At 30.7% G+C, this 20,741-nt stretch overlaps 2 protein-coding genes across 12 annotated transcripts in view; one reads left to right on the plus strand and one right to left on the minus strand.

The window, feature by feature from the left end:
• LOC148611205 (coiled-coil domain-containing protein 180-like) overlaps window positions 1-20,741 on the plus strand; it is a 42,647-nt gene that overhangs the window by 10,406 nt on the left and 11,500 nt on the right. For 3 of the 11 annotated variants that reach the window (XM_088591490.1, XM_088591486.1, XM_088591484.1), the window contains exons 13-28: window positions 1,015-1,137; window positions 1,741-1,914; window positions 2,276-2,391; window positions 2,847-2,970; window positions 3,677-3,718; window positions 11,750-11,782; window positions 12,190-12,228; window positions 13,159-13,382; window positions 14,534-14,615; window positions 15,094-15,187; window positions 16,239-16,419; window positions 17,099-17,245; window positions 18,077-18,253; window positions 18,663-18,846; window positions 19,935-20,070; window positions 20,465-20,570. In XM_088591490.1, coding sequence (XP_088447616.1) covers window positions 1,015-1,137; window positions 1,741-1,914; window positions 2,276-2,391; window positions 2,847-2,970; window positions 3,677-3,718; window positions 11,750-11,782; window positions 12,190-12,228; window positions 13,159-13,382; window positions 14,534-14,615; window positions 15,094-15,187; window positions 16,239-16,419; window positions 17,099-17,245; window positions 18,077-18,253; window positions 18,663-18,846; window positions 19,935-20,070; window positions 20,465-20,570 — 1,982 coding nt within the window. The remainder of the gene's footprint in view (window positions 1-1,014; window positions 1,138-1,740; window positions 1,915-2,275; window positions 2,392-2,846; window positions 2,971-3,676; window positions 3,719-11,749; window positions 11,783-12,189; window positions 12,229-13,158; window positions 13,383-14,533; window positions 14,616-15,093; window positions 15,188-16,238; window positions 16,420-17,098; window positions 17,246-18,076; window positions 18,254-18,662; window positions 18,847-19,934; window positions 20,071-20,464; window positions 20,571-20,741) is intronic. The other 8 variants (XM_088591494.1, XM_088591489.1, XM_088591487.1 and 5 more) reach the window with 5 other exon arrangements.
• On the minus strand, window positions 5,589-9,539 carry LOC148611206 (arrestin domain-containing protein 4-like). The gene is made up of 2 exons (XM_088591496.1): window positions 9,449-9,539; window positions 5,589-6,878 (listed from the first exon to the last, which is right to left on the minus strand). Exon 2 carries the CDS (start codon window positions 6,847-6,849, stop codon window positions 5,728-5,730), a length of 1,122 nt encoding a protein of 373 aa, XP_088447622.1. The 5' UTR covers window positions 6,850-6,878; window positions 9,449-9,539; the 3' UTR covers window positions 5,589-5,727.

The raw sequence follows: 20,741 nt of genomic DNA on the forward strand, positions 1-20,741 counted from the left end.
AGTTTAATTGGGCCAAAACAATTTTTTCCCATTAGTTGGATTGCACCTAAAAAAGACTACCAATTGTGCAAGTTCACCTGTAAAATATCTTTATATAAAGCCATTTATAGCAAATATTTCACAAAAAACATGAAAATAATATATATCCAAAAATGCTTAAAAGATGAAATCCATACTTGACAAGAATGATTTACCTTTTATTGGATCTAGTATTTAGATAACCTAAATGAACATTAACTCTGCCAAGGTCACCTGCTGGTCCCAAGTCCAGATAAAAGGAGGAAGGACCATGTTCATATGTTTCAACATCTTTATGTTTCAAGACATGAAATTATTTTGATATTTACTGTATATATTATCATTATAATAATATCAAGATAATTGCAAATTTATCTGTATTTTGGCACAAAAGTATCCTATTTTTTTGGCGCAATTCAACTTTGAAATTTGAAAAATAAATTTATGCCAAAGTATTACTGGCATAAAGTGTTTCTGTTTGTAATGTAAAAAATGTCTTATCAGTAACTGGTAATTGCCCTACACGATTCAAACCCTGCCAGTGTATGTTTTTTTTTTCGTGTATTAGTTGTGTTGCTAAAAAAGTTACTGGTTTATAATCATAGAAGTAAAAAAATCATTCAGGAATTTTGTACATTACTTAATAACTCTTTTCATTTATTCTGTAGTTTCTTTGTGTATTCTTTCATTTGATTTGAGTTATTTATAGTGGTGTGTTTGTTTTCTTGGTCTAGTCTTTGTCCCTGGATTGTTCATATCATGTTCCTTGTTTTAATCATGGTCTCTTTGCTTTAACTTGATTAGATCATCACAAACAAAATTAAATGAAAGTTTGGTTTTAAGTTGATAACAATAGTAACATATACTAGTTTCTATATTTACAGTCAACTTGAGGATGTTTAATTTATTTTACAACAAATGGTGTTTGTTGTTGTTTTTGTTTTTGTTTTTGTTTTTTTTTTTGCTATTAGAAATACATTTTTTATTTCTTTACAGAAATATTTGATCGAATCTGGTATTTGTGGTTTACTGAAGGCTAAGATGATTGTTGAGAATAAATTGTTACCATTGGTAGGAGATCGGCAGAGGATTTATGAAGAAAACCTTGAGACCATGGAGGTTAGTGTGGTTTATGTTTACATTCTAAGTGTAATACACATAATTTTATCTGTAATTCAAAATTTGTTGACAAAAATTTAACATAATCCTTAGGCCATTCAAAATTTATTTCTGGGTTCTTCGGCTAATTCTTTTAAAGAAAATTTATTATGGAGGGAGGACTTTTTTGATACATTTTTTATTTTCAATGTATCATTGATGATGATCCTTTTTAAGAACTTATCTTTCTAAGAATCAGACAAAATGTGTACATTGTATAAAGAAAAGAAATGCAGAGATTTCATTGCATTATCGAAGTAATTTTTACCTAAAAGTCCCCAGAAATAACATAAGTGTTAGTAAAGTTTAGTTGAAATGCACAATGAAAAAATGAGAGAAGAATTTTCCTGCACTTTTTCCCTATATAAGCAGTCAAAATATATCTATGTCAGAGATGCTTCAGAATGGTACTGAAAGAAATATGTAATGTGATCTATTGTGGCATTCCATTGAAAACATTTGTATTGTAAATTTACATTTTCATGTGTAAAATATGCAATTTGCATGGACACAAGATGAGAAGATATGGATTTTACTATGTACTCAATTTGATTTTTTTTCCAGAAAAATTTGGAAGAACACAATACAAAGACAAATGACCAACTAAAAGCACTGTTTAAATATGCTCAAGGTGCTGCCCATGTTTGGGATGTACATGAAATAGGACTGGCCAAACAGGAACGTGCTCTCCAGGAAAAATTGGAAAATTGTCGACAACAACATGACAATCAAAATCAGGTGAGGGGAGATAATAATCTAGATTATGTTTAGTTTTTGTTACCAAAGTGTTGGTAAAACCATTATGATCAAGTCCATGTGAAAATTAAAAGAGTTTTATATGTTGTAGGGTAGAAATTTTGACATCTGATGCAATAATGATAATTGCTTAATTCAGCATGGTCTGTTGCAGTTGAAAATTCAGTTTTAGAATATGTATTTTAGCTTAAATTTTTGTATCTTTTCTTGTTGAATTCCAAAGCAGTGACACAGTGCAAACAGCAGGATGTGATTTTTGCTGAATACATTCAATACCAGTAAAATCAGCACCCAAATCAAGTTATGATTTATAGAATGTTTCAATTTCTTAAATTATTTTTAGGATAAAGAAGCCCATTTAGATATAATTATGGACAAGATGAGACAAGATGCTAGTGAAGCAGCTCTCAAGTTCAATCTTACAAAAGCTCTGGAAATGTTAGAGAAAATCAAAGATGCGTAAGTATTATTCAGTTATTGGTAGCAATTTTTTAATACTAAAATTAATCAATAGAAAAAAGAAAAAGAAAATACAAGGATAAGTAGTTAAAGATCGATATCTAATTATTTTCAATACTAAAATCAAACGACAGTTGAGTACAAGTACTGCAATTTTTGACTTCCATTAAAAAAGAATTAAAAATTATGTCTTCCCTACCGGTGCACCTGGTCCGTGCTCCCAGTTTTTAGTGGAGTCCGAGTTGCTCATTTACTTTTGTTACTTTATATGTATGATTTTAGTTACTTTATGTTCTTTGTTGTGTATGTATGTTTTCCATGTCTGGTCTTTGTCCCTTGATTACATTCTTTTGATTACCGCTATAACCTTGGTTTCCTTGATTACTCTTTAAGTTGGCATGTCTATATTAAAGATAATTTATGGTATACAGAAAAAAATAACTTAATTTTTACAGATATGAAGTTTTCCACCAGGACCAGACCATTATAGTAAAACAATATCCTGACATGGTCAAACAAGAATTAGAGGGTTACGACTTGGCTGTTCTAAAGTTTTTCATGGTCGGCAGAAATCCTGATGTAAGCCTAGCTCACTGTCAATCCTTGTATAAATCAGACAGAATAGTTAAAATAGTCAGTAGAAAAAAGGTTTTTGACAGTATAATTTCATCATAAGTACCATTAAATAAAGGACCAGTGGAATAAAGACATGATTTGCCATGTGTTTTTTTTTTTTTTGGTGAAATTGAAATTTCATTTAAAAGACTTACAATTTATACAATTTCATTGAAATGAGTTATAATTTCAGAAAATTTCATTGACAAGGTATAATTTCATGTTATGTCATTAAAATGACTATAATTTTATATATTTTCATCAAAATGAGTTTTAATTTGATTAAAATGCACTGCAATAGAACAGTATAGAGGGACTTTACGCAAACACAATTTTTTTACATTTTATTGCAAGTTTTTCTTATCTGCAACAATATTGCAAGATTAAATCTTGTTCATTTTGAGAGAATAAAAACAACTATGAATGGAAATTGTCAAACAGGTGGGTTTTGGAACATGCATGTTTCAGACATAACAAATTCGTCCTGACCTTCAAAGACTTTTAAATATATATATCTGTAATATCAAGTGACAAAAAATCTCATTTATTTGTTGGTACATTACAAATGATTAATTGTGTATAAAATTTAAGGATTTTTTGCTTGATCTTTTTCTGTTGTTACATTAATTTTGAAATGATTTGTAGTAAAATTATAGTTTTGTTTTTATAGACACCAAACAGAGAGAAGACAAAAACACCATCAAAGAATAAAGTAAGTTATTAATTATATGTACTACCCTAAATTTATAAATGTAACGCCAGAAAAGGATTTTAGTCATCATTTTATTCAATAATGTAGAAAATTACATGTTTCATGATGTGATTATTTGTCCTGTAATGGTCATGTGACTATGACATGTTCTTAGTTTTCTTGTTGTATGTCAAGTCACGTGACAAGTTTTTCAGTAGCACGAGGTGTACCAAATTTGACCACCTTTACGTATATCACAGTATACTATATATAATTTTGTATAGTCTTCATTGAGTGTGTTACTGACTACATCAAAGAAGAAACAAAATTTAAAAAAGTAAAAAATTGATTTTTTTAAACTTCCAGATATCAATTTTTACATCAAAAGATTTGATGCAGTGAATTATATTTTTCCCTATAATAATTTTCTATAAAGGTGTGACTTGATTCTTCATAAAACTGGATTAGTTTAGGTGAATTCTATTGTTGAAGATATTGCAGAAATTTTACTGTTTTATGTGTGTAATATGTGTGGATAAATAGAAAAAGATAAGTTTTAAACTTCATTAATGTCACAGTGATGAAAGGGAAAGTTCTGTTAAATGCCATAATGATGATATCAATTCATAATTATTATACATCCCCCCTCCAATGAGGTATATTGGAATCACCTTGTCCATCTTTCTGTCCATCCAAATATGGGTGCAAATATCTCGGCTCCCAAAAGGTAGATTGATTTCAAATTTGTTATGTAGTTACATATAGATCAAGCATATGTTGTAAGCAATTTTGGGTTATGTCTGATATTGGCTTCCTGTTTTGTCGAACTTTGCCATATTTTACTACATAGAATGATAGAAAAAAATTTGTCATAAAATCTTGGCCCCAGCAAATGGATTGTTTACAAATTTGGTGTGTGGCTTCATATAGATGGGTCATATACTTCTTGCGAGGTTGGATGCCTAGCATGACAATGTGTGCAAGTTCATGTTTTATAGAACTTTGACATCTATACACCATATTTGTTGTAGCTATATTATGGTCAGTGACAATCAATTTCCTTTGTTATGTATATACCAGAAACAGCTTTGAATTTCCATTTAATAAAAACTCACTAATCATTAATGGAAGTGTTAAATCCCTATGTTCTTTTCAGTTTATTTCATGTAACCTATGCTGGTTAATGAGTCACTCCAAGTTTTGCTATTCCCATTCCTCATTCTGGTGCACTTGGTCCATGCTCCCAGTTTTTAGTGGAGTCCGAGTTGCTTATTTGCTTTTGTTACTTTGTATGTATGATTTTAGTTACTTTATGTTCTTTGTTGTGTATGTCTGTTTTCCATGTCTGGTCTTTGTCCCTGGATTACATTCTTTTGATTACCGCTATAACCTTGGTTTCCTTGATTACTCTTGCATACTGTAAATACAGAAATTATTGTGATTTTGTCAAATAAGAAAAGGTAAGAAAGCTTTTTTTATTTGACGTATTTCACAACTACAAACATAAACTCTAAAAAGCCTTTTAGTTAATATACTAATAATGAATTATCATTAAAGTAGTTGAAATGAGATTTTAGATAAGTCACATTTCTGCAATTACAAAAAAAATAGCACAATAATTTCTGAATAACAGTATATTTCAAGGTTCCATAGTTATGCTTTTTGTATGTATAGATTTTAGGAAGACTATTCAAACTATTTCTGGTAAATGTAGGTGTTTGCCCAGGAATATCTTTGTTATCAAAATAGTACAAATTTGTATCTGTTTTGATAATTGAGAAATTATCTGTAACTTTGACTTTTGAAGGCTTATGTGGTGATGTTTTCAACTTTTTAATCTGTGAATAATTTCTTTATTATAGGAATGCATTGAACTGTATTAAAACTAATATAAAAATGCATAACAAGCATTTAATAGCAAAACTTATTCATTGTAACATTTTATGAGAGGCATAACAAAATAAGTTTTAATGAAAAGAAGTGATAAATATGCATGAAATACAAAATCTAATTTATTTGATTTTTTTTGGTTATAGTTTTGAGCTTTCAATTATTTCTTCTGGGAGTTCATCTTTGTCAAAAAGTGGATTTTTCATTTCTGTATCAAAAGGTCGTAATTCAGGTACAATGCCATGATGCCATTCGTTGGCTTCGTGGCCATAGTCAATGTCTAGAGGAGGATAACCATTACTAGCGTCAGGACTTTCCCACTGCTTGTTGACACGAGAGTTTACTTTTTCAGGAACTTCTAAGCCCTTTGGAACAGATCCTATCACAAGAGGAATTTCAACTTTTAATTCTTTACTACCTGAAAGTTCCACTCTGAACTGAAATGAATATGATATTTCTATGATGTCACAATGTTCCAGATTAGTTTCAGGAATGTATGGTGGTATCGTTAATCGAACATTATGCCACTTACGTCCTTGACCTTTTGACATTTCTTCCTCATCCCGTCTTTTATTCACGACTTGACGGAATGGGATGAGTTTTTTCTTAGCATGATATAAAGTATTCATTATTATAGAAGCTTGAACTGCTGTCACGTAAACTGGGCTCTTGTTGGCAATTTCAGCCTGAATGAACACATCCTCACCAGGACAAGCACCAGTTTTGTCAATGATAACATTAATCTCAAGTTTACCACTAGAACACAAATTCCAGTAACGTTTTTCTATTTTTCGGCTTTCAGCAGCTCGTCTCTTTTCGGGAACAGCTGCTTCTCTTATCACTAGAAATGGCTCACTTGTAATATTTGTTTCATTTTTCTCTCCATTAACTATTGCCTTCAGAACATAAGTCACACTTCCAAATTTTCCAATGAAAGATGAAGGAAGATTGTTAGGAAGCTGGTATTCAAATGGGAACTTGTGTTGCCCTTTGACCAATATCAATGAATCCTTTGACCTCCTATCCTCTACATTATGTATTGCATTTATATACTCCTCATTTGCACTGAATGAACCATACTGGGGGTCCTCCCATGCCACTGCACCTTGACCAGTAACAGAAATGTAAATTCTAGTTATGAATGTTTGTCTGCTTGTTGTCACGGTAACATTTCCTCTAAGAATTTCACCAGGTTGATATTGGTACTGTTCATCAATGTCATGTTCTAAAGTAACATCTAACTGTTGTATAGCTGTTCCCATACTTGTTCATTCATTGGTCTGTCATCCAACTGTGAAATTATCAACAGTTTTGTTAGTCATATTTCCTTCCTTGTCATGTGCATTCATTCAAATAGTCACAAAATACTTTAGTTTGAAATTGGAAGAGTATATTATTTTCTGTTTTTACACAATGCTAAATTTGTATGTTTTGTTTTAACATGTAGCCTTTATAGTGACAGTCAGAGAGGAATAATGGCATTCTTTATTATATACCAACAGTTGAAAATGATTCCTAATTTTTAAAATACCATATTTTTTTTTCTTTAAGCCACCTTCGTTAATAGTATCTAGGCACCTAAAATCTTATTGAAAATATTTTTTTCAATTCTATCAGACCATAAAATCATATTCTTAAGGTTGTTACAATAAATTTTGTTCAGTCATAAAATGTTAATTAACCATCTTGCATATTTATCCAAATTATCAAAAATGAAAAAGAGAAAAGGAAACTTCAAAACATGTTATTTCTTGTGTGTTCCATTGTATATTAACAAAAATACAAATTATTAAACTTCTGTAACATACCTCCACAAATAAAAACCCATTGTTAGTAGAAACCATTTATAGCATATTTTGTAGGTGTGACATAACCAGGGTTGGGCTAAAGGCTATGAAAGTTGTTTACTTAGAGAATGAAACATAGGTTGCTAGATTTTACAACTAAGACTCAGGCATTGTAACTTCAAAGTGATTTAATATTGAAAAATGTTATTGATTTACAAGATAGTTGTAACTGAGAAACAATGTTATGTTTTTATTTACTTTAGAGAAACAATGTTGTGGTTTATTTGCACAGGGCAATAAATATATATTTGTTAGCACCTTTGAACATACTTGAAGAAACTATTTGTTTGAAAATATATTGCACAGTTTTTTAAATGATTTTCTAGTATTTTGTCAAGTACTACTGTCTTTTATTGATTTAGAAAGAAAATTAAATGCAAGTGTCAGGAGGCAGCAAGGCAAATTAAAGTTATGGAATAATATGTTGCATACGGAATTCTGAAAATGAAGCACATTAAAGTTTTTGCTTACTTTTCTTGATCCAAATTCATAGTTAATGTGGGCTGGTAATTCAATAAGAATCCATTTGAAATGCATGCATGGTTCATTTAAAATTTTACAGTGTGTTAAGATTGCCATCACAAAGACAGATTTTGAATCAGTTATGACTAAAATTTTAAATTCAAATCCCATTTTAATGGAAAAAAATAGTTGGTTGACAATGTGTAACGATTACTGACATTAAATGGATTTTTCATTTTGTAACGCTTAACTGAATTTAAATGATCAAACGGCATTACATAAGAGGAATATGTCACTACACCCAAGAATTACTGTTTTTTAATGTCTGAGACTATTTATTTAGTCTATTTAGAGATTGGGTGTGGGTGTCCCTATTAGTATGTCCCTGTGTGTACTTAATGAATTAAGCAATTTATTTTAATCTTTCATTTCCATGGTGTAAACATTATAATTGGTATGAAATAAGAAACTTGAGATATAATCTGATTAAAATCAAATGACATTTTATTTATTTTTGTTGGCCTGATAACGAACATACCTTTTTGGTCTTGATAATTTCATTTGAATTATAATACGAGAATGAATACAGGTAATATGTCAAAGAGAGAACAAATCCACCAGGTTGAAAAATGTCAACCAAAGGCCACCGATGGGTCTTCAATGAATGACAAGGAAACCCTCACACTACAGGGCAGGCTGCAGCTGGCCCCAAAACTACATTATACACTGATTAGTTTGATAGATGAGGTCATGTAAAATTAATTCTTCGATATCTTAAAAAAAACTTTGAAAGAAGCAGCCAAAAATGATGGTTTTGGTTTTCACATAGAATCCATTCTTCATAGTATGTGTTTGTAATAGTAAGCATTTATAATATAACAACTATAGTCTTGATATCTTAGTGTGAAATACAAGTCATAAATCTAAAAAAGGAGATATTTAGCAGGATACAGTTGAATTTTAATTCAGTAAAAAAAATATTAGTAAAAAATTGATGCAGCAAAATCTTCAGGAGATAAATCAATGTAACACAACTAACAACTCTAAAGGTCAAAATCATTAGGATATAGTATGTAATATGAGGATAGTTTATGTGTTGAATTTATGTACAATTAAAATAGCTAATAGTCGGAATTTAAAGGTAGATGACTGAGTGATTTTAAGCTTAATCCAAAACTTCTATAATACCTTGAAATTAATTTAATTAATTCCTATTTGATGAACTATTTACGGCCTAGTATTTCATACAATTACAAGTATTGATTGAAAGAAATTGAGCCATTCAATATTTTTGCCTTTGACTTCAATTTTTAACAATACAGAATATTTTAAGCAGTTCATGATGACCAACTGTCACAAATTCCTTTCTACAAATATTGGTTGTTGAACTTCGAAAATGTACATCATATTCTATGACTTAGGAATCACATGACATGTTGAAACAAATTTGTTTCCTCTGAAACTGCTGATTTGGTTATAATTCTTGAATGTCTTGAAAGTGAAATAAAAAAAAGTTATGAATGAAAACATGAATTATGTCAAATGTTCTTACCTGTCTAGAGAACATATGATTACCTCTGACACTTGTGTGTATTAAATTACCTGGGTAGTTATACCTGTGCAGGTAGCTATGTAAGGAACTGGTTTCTATTGAGAATCTATAGACCATAACAAAATCAATAAAGATATTTAAAATAGATGAGGTTCACTGGGGACAGTGTATACTATTGTAACATTGTAATTATTTGTGGTTAAATTGGAAGTAAAAGTACTTTTGTCACAATTTATACTGTGCATATTTAGAATAGACATACCAAAAATTTTTAAAGGCCTAATCAGTCATTTGTTTTTATTTCAGTACAATGCACTATTCAAACTTTTTTTGTAATAGTGAGGTAGTACATGTATTATGAATGCAATGAAATGAAAGATTAATATTCATCAATATTAAAAAAAAATGTCATGATGTACAAATATTGTTTTATTTTTATTTTTTTTTTGCTTTTCTTTTTTTTCTTTTTTTTATTGTAGTTTATTGAGTTTTTTTTCTGAAAGGAGTTGTTCTTAATGTTCACACCCTGTGATGGTAACAAACATTGAAACATGTTCTATTTCAAAGCAGCTGGCACAGAAGTCCTATCATTTTTATTTGCGAATTAATAATTTGTTACAAAAAGTTAGAAGAACCTCCTAAACGCAATCTTAGCTGAATGGAATGAGTTGTACCTAAATTTGTTTATTTAGTCAAAAGACATTTATTATTCTTACTTCTTCTAAAACTTTATCTGGTTTAAAAGGTAGGCATTTGGTAGTAGATGCTGTAGATACCCTCTAGAAACTAATATCAAGGTGCGTATGGTTTGTTTTTGGTATAAGCTTATGATCAATAAAAATAAGCTTTCTGGAAAATTATGTGACCTATTATATAGTTTATACGCAAACGGTAATCGTTCTTTGAAGTGGATTAGCTTCGTAAAATCTATTTTTGACAATATTGGCATGAGTGAGATATGGGATAATGTAAACTTTTATACATTGAATGCTTTAAAAGATACTGTAAAACAGCGTCTTCAAGACCAGTTTATTCAGAAGTGGTTCTCTGATACTGATAATTCCTCGAGAGGGAAATATTATTCCAATTTCAAGACTGAATTTTGTTTTGAGCCATACCTTATACGTCTTAAAGAAGCAAGTAGATTATATATATGTAAGGCAAGAACTTGTAATTTAAAAATCCCTATCGAGACAGGGAGATGGAATAGAATTCCAGAAAATGAACGAATATGTACACTCTGTGGCTCTGATATTGGAAATGAACTCCATTACATTGCTCATTGCTCAAACAACTCAGTCACTGAAATACGAAATGAGTATATACCCCCCAATTACAGAACGAATCCTATCCCACATAAGTTCTACGGTATGTTGAAGTATTGTAACATTAAAGTTTTGACTCACCTTTCTATCTTTTTGCGAAAGGTTGAAAAGATATTGTCCACATCCAGGTAATTTTCATGAATACACTGTTTGTTCCAAAACACTGACAAAATGTTACACAAATAAATTTTCGAGAATATTATCCTTTTTTATGTAAACCCATATATATATATACAATGCACATCATAATATTAAATTTCATGAATTCCGTTAATTTCACTGTTATACACTTCTTTCTGTGGTACGTCCGCATGTACCTGTATAACGTACGGTAATAAAGCTCATTAATTAATTCATCCATAAAAGGTGTGGTACCGCCCATCATACCCCTCTAGGTCACATGACTGATGGATAAGTAATTGATAAATTAAAAAGTAGTTTAATTTTTTTTACTTTTTTTATTTTTTGTAATCGGCGTGTTGTACTCATTTCGCTTCCTTGACTAAAATACTATAGGACTTCTAATCTGATATATATCATACTAATCAATCATGTACTTTATTGTATTGTAAATTTGTGTTAATTCATTATTTCATTTTCGCTCCTGTAGCGCTTATCAAGCGCCTGAGTGTTTTCTTGAATAAAGTTTTTTCAGTTTTTTCAGTTTTCAGTAAACTGATTAATTTTCATGGTTACTGATTAATTTTTATGGTTGCTGATTAATTTTCATGGTTACTGATTAATTTTTGCAGGTTCTGTTAAATGAGCATATTCCCAGGTATCAGTTTTCACTGATTTTAAGATGATAAATGTTTCAAAATGGTAAAAATCAATTTCGCAGGTGCTATTTTTTTGTGCTGATCTTTCAACCATGAAATTGCAACAATTAGTACACTGTGAAAATGGTTACCTTTAATCATAGATTAGTGCTATAATACAATTAACAGGTATTTAAATTGTTTTATCATGTTTTAAGGATAGTGATGAAAGTAGTGATGTGACAATTAAGGTATTTATAAAGTGGAGTTAGGTTAATTGTTGGTTTTATTAATTTTAAGTTGAACTATTTCATGTTTGTCATTATAATATTCCATTTTTCAGAAATCTTGATAAATGTAATACCTTTCGTTTGTTCCCAACAAAAAGGAGATTCCCTTTGATGTGTATACTGAAAACCACAAAACAACTAATTCAGGAATCCACAAATTTGTGTTTCTTCCATAATCCATGAAAATTGGTATCCACGAATTAAAGTACTTTCACAGTAGTTGTCATGTTAACTATAGGTGCCTTTAAATTTTGAACCTTCCATGTTTGCATGTAGAAGCAGGATTTTCTTTCAGGTAGAAACTTGGTTTACATTGAATTCAATGAACTATGTAGATTTATAATGATAAGTGTTGTATTGTATTGTAGCCAGATGATGAAGAAGAAAGTTATAATGATGAGGAAGAAGTGAGTTGTTGCTTTCTAAAGCAACATGACAGCCTTGACCTTTGACCTCATTAACTTTCACTGTGAAATAAATTTCAGAATATTTTCTTTTCTTTGAACTAATACACCATGATACAAACTTTTGCATGTTTTATTCACTTCACATGTATGTCTAATGCTATGCATACTAGGTCTCATCTACATTGTGCATGTTTCTTTTCAATTTGATCTCATTTTAGCATGTATAAGATACTCAGACTTGCTGTGAGCATGTTTAAGATACTTGAATTACTACAAGCAAGTTTAAAATACTTTTACCTTCTTGTAGCATGTTTTTGATACTTTGACTTACTTTTAGCATGCATAAGATATCCTGATCTACTTTTTGCATGTTTTAGGTACTTTGACATACTTAAGCAAGTTTATGATACTGTTGCATACTTGAGGAATGATTAAAATTTTTTACCAAATGAAATATTAAATTATACTTTTGATTTAACATTTTATGCTATTTTTAGCATGTTTAAATACTTGGTCTATATTTTTAGCCTATTATGCTGATAAGTTTTTTTTCTTTTCTTATTTTTGTAAATTGGACCAAAGATTGTTGTGTGAGTTGGTCTTTATGTAAGTCTGTTGGATTTCAAACATTTGCTGATAGTTGTAAATTAGCAACTATTTCCAAAATGAAAGACAGTTAATTTGTATGGTCCTTTAACACTGAGAGTCTGTTAAAAAATGAATGAGTATCTTTGTAGAAAAGGTCAGATTGATTTGTTTGGAAAGTTGTACTTAACACAACTGTATAATGTTTTGCCTGAAAACATTTTTAGAAAGTGCATAATTCTTAGCAATTAATACAATGATGTTGGATATATTATTACCGGTACATGTATTAATGGACTGCAATGCTGTTGAGGTCTCTATAACCCATAGTTTGTATATTTTCAGGGTAAAGGTAAAGAAACAACACTCCCAGATGCCATTACTGAGATTTTGAGAACTGAGAAAGGTACCATGTTCTATGTCTTGACTGAGGCAGGGGAATATGGTGTCACCCAAGACAAAAGCAAAGAGCCTGCATTCATGACAGAAGTTGAATCACCAAGGACCCAACCTAGCTACATTAGAAATGTAACTGTAGAGTTGGATCTGATCAATGAGGTTAAAAAAAGGTAAGGACAATAACTCAGGGACTTTGTTGGTGGTGTGTGAAGTACAAGTCCATGCAAGAATTAGGCAACATTAATCTGAATCTGACCCACCAAATATGTACAATCTGATTGTACTTTCCACTCAATCTGCTCTTTTTGGTTAAAACAACCATTTAATTTGCCACTAAATCATTTTTGTTGGAATGTTAGAAAACTGCTTTTTAATAGTCTTCAACAGTACAATGAATTGTTTGAAATAAATTATGTTACAATTATAATAAAACTTAGTTAAACAATTGAGTAAATCAAATAAACAATTGAGTAAATCAGATCTTTAGTACAAATATTGATATTGCACCTTCAGAGTGGTGTATTTTAGGACCAGTGTTTCACTCACTGCCAGATTCATACAGATACTTGTATGCATAATAAATACTGACCTTGAGATTAATTCTATTATTATTACAGAGTACAACTGAATTCAAAATGTGGCTATTAACACCTTTAAAGAAATGTTTTGATTGTAGACCATTTTACACCCTTAAGCAACAAATGAATAAAAAAAATGTTTACAAAGAGGATATTGTGCTGTTACTTTTACCGTTCAAGGCTGTCTTATAATTAAAACACACAACTTTGAGTTATCAGTGTGTAGCCCTCTCAAAGGCCTCTACTTCATGAAGTCATACAAGGAAATGAAAATTACTAGAATTGTAATTGAAATAAGCTTTGAAAATACCATGAAACTGGGTCTTTTCTTACATTTTTAGTACTTTTGTACTTGGTACATGTTTAATTGAAAACTGTTATATGCTTTGTTTAAAATGTCTTAATGCCATATTGTACCAACTTCTGCTTAATCAGAATAAACTAGGATTTATGCAGAATTTGTTTAGTGAGATCACATATATTATGTATATGATTTTCTGTTATCTGACATTTTTTTACTTTCTGTAGATTGATACTTCATATTTTCCATTGCCTTACACTTTATAAAAGTTTCCATTTACTGACATAATATACATGTATTTTCTGTTGACAAAAGCTGATCTTTATACAAAGATTTTATTTTGGTAAATACTGAACATGATATTATAAACTTTTTAACCGATGTATTATCCTGTTACAATTGAGCTCAAGTAACATTTAATATGTATGTTTTGTATTGATAGAGTGAGAATGAACTTTTTGAATCATCTTGAAACATGGATAGAACAAGCTACGGAGAGATCTGAAAGTGTTGTTGTCTCTAAGGTAAAAATATACAATATTTTAGAACTCCAGGGTCAACATTATTTTAGTTAAACAAATTCTTGTTTCTTATCAAACATGGACAAATTTTATTGGTTATTAAATAGGCCATTCCAAATTAATGTTAGGTATTCAATCCCTCATTTCTTGTGAGGTTGCTGCAGCAATCATTTTAATGAAACAAAAAAAACAAAAAAACAAAAAAACACCTCCCTATTATTTCTATTCAGACTCCTTGTTACTTTCTTGGGTCATTACTTTTTGATATTGAAAAAGTAAACAGATTTCTTTCCTTTATTGGTTTTGAATGGAAATTAAGGGCAAAACTGCTTTATCTGTTGTTTTTAACTAGATTTAAGCAACAGGGGAGATAATTCAAACTACTGTTTAATCTACAGACTTAGCATTGAAACTAAATCTGAAGATTACCTTTATATTTCACTCTATTTAATAATTTTGGATTGCTCTATTTGGTTTTCAGTGTGAAGAACTTAACAGTGAACTTGATTTACGACTTCATCTCCACAAACCTAGAGCTAGGAGGGCAGAGTTTGATGTACATAATGTCAGAGCAGGTTAGTTAGGATTTCTTTGTTACGAAATGTGATTTTAATTGACTATTTATACAATGTATAATTCTGTTTAAAAGTATCTTTTTTTTATGGATATTCCAACCTCTTCAAGTGATTTGATTTATTCCTCATTATACTATTTTGAAGGCCCACAGATGTGAACCATTGCACTATATGTATTTTATTACTTCTTCTTGGTCAAATTTTTTTTATATTTTATATGCTTACTTGTATAATTTACCTTTTAAATGATGACAATGATTGTACTCTCTCAAGTGCGAGAAGTTGTGGGTTGAGTCATACTGAAAACTTTTAAAAAAGGTAGTTGCTGCTATTTCACCAAGCATTGGCATATATTAGGTAGAGTAGCACCTGGTTGGATCACAGTGACATGCCTACTTGGGAGCTGTAGCTTCTGTAAGCTAGCTCATTTTGAATATGGCTCAAATTGCCAGATTGTTATATTTGTTTCTTTTTCTAGTGGTTCCTCGACTGTTCTAATACACAAAAAGCCAACAATTAGTCAATTCTTTTTTTTAACCATGCATCTCTAGGTACAATCAGTCAATTCTACAGCACTGCCCTGCATCTCTAGGTACAATCTGTCAATTCTACTGCACTGCCCTGCATCTCTAGGTACAATCTGTCAATTCTACAGCACTACCCTGCATCTCTAGGTACAATCTGTCAATTCAACTGCACTGCCCTGCATCTCTAGGTACAATCTGTCAATTCTACAGCACTGCCCTGCATCTCTAGGTACAATCTGTCAATTCTACAGCACTGCCCTGCATCTCTAGGTACAATCTGTCAATTCTACAGCACTGCCCTGCATCTCTAGGTACAATCAGTCAATTCTACAGCACTGCCCTGCATCTCTAGGTACAATCTGTCAATTCTACAGCACTGCCCTGCATCTCCAGGTACAATCTGTCAATTTCTACAGCACTGCCCTGCATCTCTAGGTACAATCAGTCAATTCTATATCTCTTCCCTGCATCTCTATATATAAATGTAGTACAAATGTAGCAATTACCATTTTTCTCTTTTCTAGCTGAGTTAGTGATGCACTCAGAGAGAGTAGCTAGACATACCAAAGGTGTACAGCAGGCCCTGACTGACCTCAAACAGGAGTTTACAAACATGGAGGATGAGCATAATAAACTTACACATAAATTCAGAGAGGATATAGAGGCATTAGAACTTGTGTTTATCAATGCAACTAAATCTTCTAAGTAAGTTTATATGACTAAGGCCATGCAGAGTTGTTTTTTTTTGTTTTTTGTTTTTTTTGATTTTCAGGCCCTCCAATGTACCTTCTGAGGTTGCCTCATCACTCATTTTCTTTGCTATATCAAAATAATAGAAATTAAAAAGTGCTTCCCTCCGTACTTTTTTCTGTCAATGAACATTGTCACTTTCATCAGACGATAAAACCATTTTGAAAAAAGCATCTCTCCCTGTTTGGTTTTCATATAAAATGGCCAAGTAATTAACTTTAAAGAATATAAATTACAGTTATTGATTATTTTTAATAAACTTATTAGAAGGACCAGTTTCTTTGCAACTTTTTTTATATCAGAATTTGATATGGCTATGAATGTTTTTTACATAAACTTTTGTAACGATGGAAAAGGAAATGCTCTTTCAATTTGCTGATTCATGCAAATTATTGATGTGGAATACCCTTTTCCTTATTTTTTTTTGCAGCTTTTGAAAGAATTCTTCTCTACTGTTTTAATGTGTACATCGTATACATTAAACCAATATATAATACTAATTAAGTGTACAATAAAATCAGAGCAATTTGACATTTTACAGAATATGATTAGGGAAGAATTCAAGGTTTTCTCTCTTATTTGTTACAAGATATACTATCAATCTTAGTTACATGCAGTTGTTGTTTTTTTTAAGACTTTCTTCCTTGAGAATGCATCTTAAAGATGAATCTGAGACATTTATGACAATGATTAGAACCTCACTGAAGAACTTTAGACAACATTTAGATGACACACTTCAGAGACTTCGGGAATCTAATGCCAGATTTATCAAATCATTCAAGTAAGACATCTGTATTTTCTTTGTTTGCCTGTTTTATAGGGTTTAACACCATTCATTGTGTATTGAAGTTTTTATTTGTTACCTGGATAGACTTGAATAGAACCACACCATTGGGAAATTAAACTTCAATCATAGAAATAAACTTAGCAAATAAAACTACTTTCAATGTGCTAAACTGTAAGTAGTATGCACAATTTAATAATTAGAGTTCTAGCATGTTACTCTCCACTAACTCAAATATCTGAACTAGTTTAGTTAACTTTAGTAGAACTTTATTTTAGAAAACAAGATATCAAGATTGACTTTTATTGATAGGTTATTTGAAAGGTCATCGTCCTAGCTTGTAGCTAATCAGAGAACATGTGTATTTGATGAAATCTTTTAATTCAAATTTCAGTAATTAATAGAACAACTGATATAAATCTACTTAATTGAAAGTATAAATAGCTCTACATTGATATTATACAATGACATGACTGTAAAAGTACTTTGATTGAAAAACAGCATATCATCTAATGAAAAGTAATAACAGTATATGTTATCTATTTTGAGATCAGTGATGGTCACCATTTTAGGAAGGAAACATGGAAATGTGAGGTCTACATACAAAGGCAAATACTTTTAAATTAAAAAAAAGATTTAATGAAACAGAAGCTTATAAGCATTATTTTTATCACATGAAAATATGGTCCATTTATTAAATTTGTTGACTTTAGGTCAGCATTTGGTCTATTTAGTAATTATGTGTATATGTATGTGTAATAATTGCCTATAAAACAATGCAATCTATATTTTTCTTATCTATGAAATAACCTTTTCTGTCAATTTTAGGGTGTTTTCTGATGGTGGAAACTTCTGCCCAGAGGAGATAAAGGAATATTGTAAGAAACTTGACCAGTCATCACAGAAGATAGATAAATGTGAAGGTGCTATAATGTTAGAACTGGAAGGATTAGAATCTAAACGAAGGGAACAAGTCACTAAAGTTGTCACAGAGTTTGATGATAGGTAAAATAATGGTCACACATTTATATGAAAGATAATGTATTGAGTAAACTTAATTGATAGTAAATGATAAATAGGATCATATAGCACAAGTCTTAATCTAGAGGGAGAAATGAGCGAAAATTTCTTGTTTATGCTCACTCCTCTCAGTAGTCTTTGACTGGGAGAAGTTTTTTGTAATAGATTACATAGATGAAAATGTCACAGAATGTAAATGATTCACATAACAGAAGTTCAAAATGTACTGTAAGTTCAAAAAATGATGTTAGATCAATTTTACTTTAGGGCTTTTATAAAAATCTTTCATGTCCAATTTTAATTTTAAAAGAGTTTGAAAAATTACTTTTTTTCACTACAAAATTTTTATCAACTTAAATCTTTATCATTGCATCATACTTATTTATGATTACAGATTCAAGCACCACATGATAGATCTTGTATTCATGGAGAGAATAGCTCGCTGGCTGACTAACACACAGGTTAAGATAAAGGGGGAGGTAGCCAATAGTAACTCACAGGCTCAACAGCTGGCTCAGCACCTCAATGATGTGATAAGGAGGATTGATGCTTGTGAGAGACCTAACCTTGACAAAGAGGTAATATTTAGGTGTCTTACACATATTAAAGGTTTAAAAATGGTACAAATAAAGGAAGGGAGATAGCCAATAGTCCAACATCACTTAGCACCTCAATGATGTTGATAACAGGGTTAATGCTTGTGAGTGGCCCAGCCTCAGCAAATTAACTTGTGTGAGTTTGTGTAAGTGTGCTGGTGTAGGATCACATAAATTTGATGTGACTGTATATGTATGGTGCAGATATTACATTTATGTGATGAATAGTACTCTATACTGTAATATTAACATAAAATTAGTACATATAAACATGTAGCACTGATTTCACATGTAGCACAAATATGACTATCATACTTCAATTTGGAGATAACCTTATCGTATTTGAAGGTCTAGATGCCTCAATCATAGGTTTGAGTGTGGCCAATATGAGTTTACTGGCAACATGTGAGCTTTAATAGCTAATAAACAAATATTTGCCACCTTCAAATATAGATTTACGATGACAAATCTTCAAGTACAATATGGTTATCTCCATTCTTATGCAACTGATAGATATATCAGTGAAAATAACAATTAAATTTTTTTAAATCTGTGCATGCATTAAAAAATATTTGGTGCTATCCAAGGAAATACAGTGTTTCAATGAATTAGAATTAAATTTTACATTAAAACATTTAATAAAATCTTTGTATGATAGATTTATCTTACTGAGAAATTTAATTCAAAAATTTTATTTGTTAATTTTTGTATTGTATATGTTTTGGGTAAATCTTGTATTATAGATATATATTTTTCAACTATTGAGTCATATATTTCTATCATTTTAATGTTGTCAATAATTTAAGAAGATGTTTTTAAAAGAGGTAAGCTGTGGTATATTTTTTTAAAATATTTTTGATAAGCAGGTTACTGGATTCTTATACAGTGGGAAATGGGAAGTAGATTTTTTTTGTTTTTCTAATCTATTAGGAATTTTCATTAGTTACAGGGGCTTAAAAATTCTTGTTTAAAGATACTCATTGATGTAGATATTTTTAGACTATCAAATATGTGGAAGTAGTTTAACCTTATTTTCAAGACAAAAAATAATTGGATTTTTTTTTCTTCAGCAAATAACATCTAAACAGTTGAATGAGTCATTGAAAGCAGTATTTGATGCCTTCCATGCCCGGAGTATATACCTAAACAGTCTAAAGGATACTATAGCTAGGCCTTCATCTGCCATGCAAGGTCCTCCTGGTACTGGTGAATATCTTCTATTAGTGAATCCAAAGGGTAGCAGAATGTACAAGAAAAAAACCCAAAATTGTCCTATTCAAAGGCAGACTCTGGAAAATTTCTCACCATTTATTGAAGGCCCATGTACTGCCTTTAGTGTTTTTTTTTTTTTTGCTGTTTGGTGGAGTTTTTGTCTTCGACACAAGTTCTTTTCAACACAAGATGTTTTTTTTTCTGAGATCCAAATAAATAAAACCTATACTGAGACAGAGAAACCAAAACATTGATTTTCTAAGCCAATAAATTCCTGTTCTACTTCCTTTTTTAAAGCTGAAGGTCTACTGAAATCACATCCGATTTCTGTTAGTTAAATAGAAAAATCAAAAGGCCTTGGTTTTAACCCCTTTCCCTTTATTTTCAGCTCGAGTTATATTTACAGCAGCTGAGACCACACCCACCCCTATTAGTAAGGCAGGGAAGCAGCCTGCAGAAGATCCATCAGTTGGTGTTATCAAAAGTATACTCAAGTAAGTATAGTAAAGTTACAATGTACCAGCTGTGTATCACATCTATACTGCTAATGTTATCTCTGAGCAGTTGAAATGCATTGACCATTGTGAGGTCACAAAATTTATTTTTCTAATTGCCAGAACATTGACTGCCTCAAATCAAGAGCATTGTTTCTCTTGCTGAAATCA

Source organism: Perna viridis, chromosome 7 (assembly GCF_037379345.1).
Source record: "Perna viridis isolate PV_CMFRI_1.1 ecotype Kerala chromosome 7, ASM3737934v1, whole genome shotgun sequence".
NCBI classification, from domain to species: domain Eukaryota; kingdom Metazoa; phylum Mollusca; class Bivalvia; order Mytilida; family Mytilidae; genus Perna; species Perna viridis.

Excerpts from the sequence above, each read along its gene's own strand:
- LOC148611206 (XM_088591496.1), bottom strand. The coding sequence starts at position 6,849 with ATGGGAACAGCTATACAACAGTTAGATGTTACTTTAGAACATGACATT.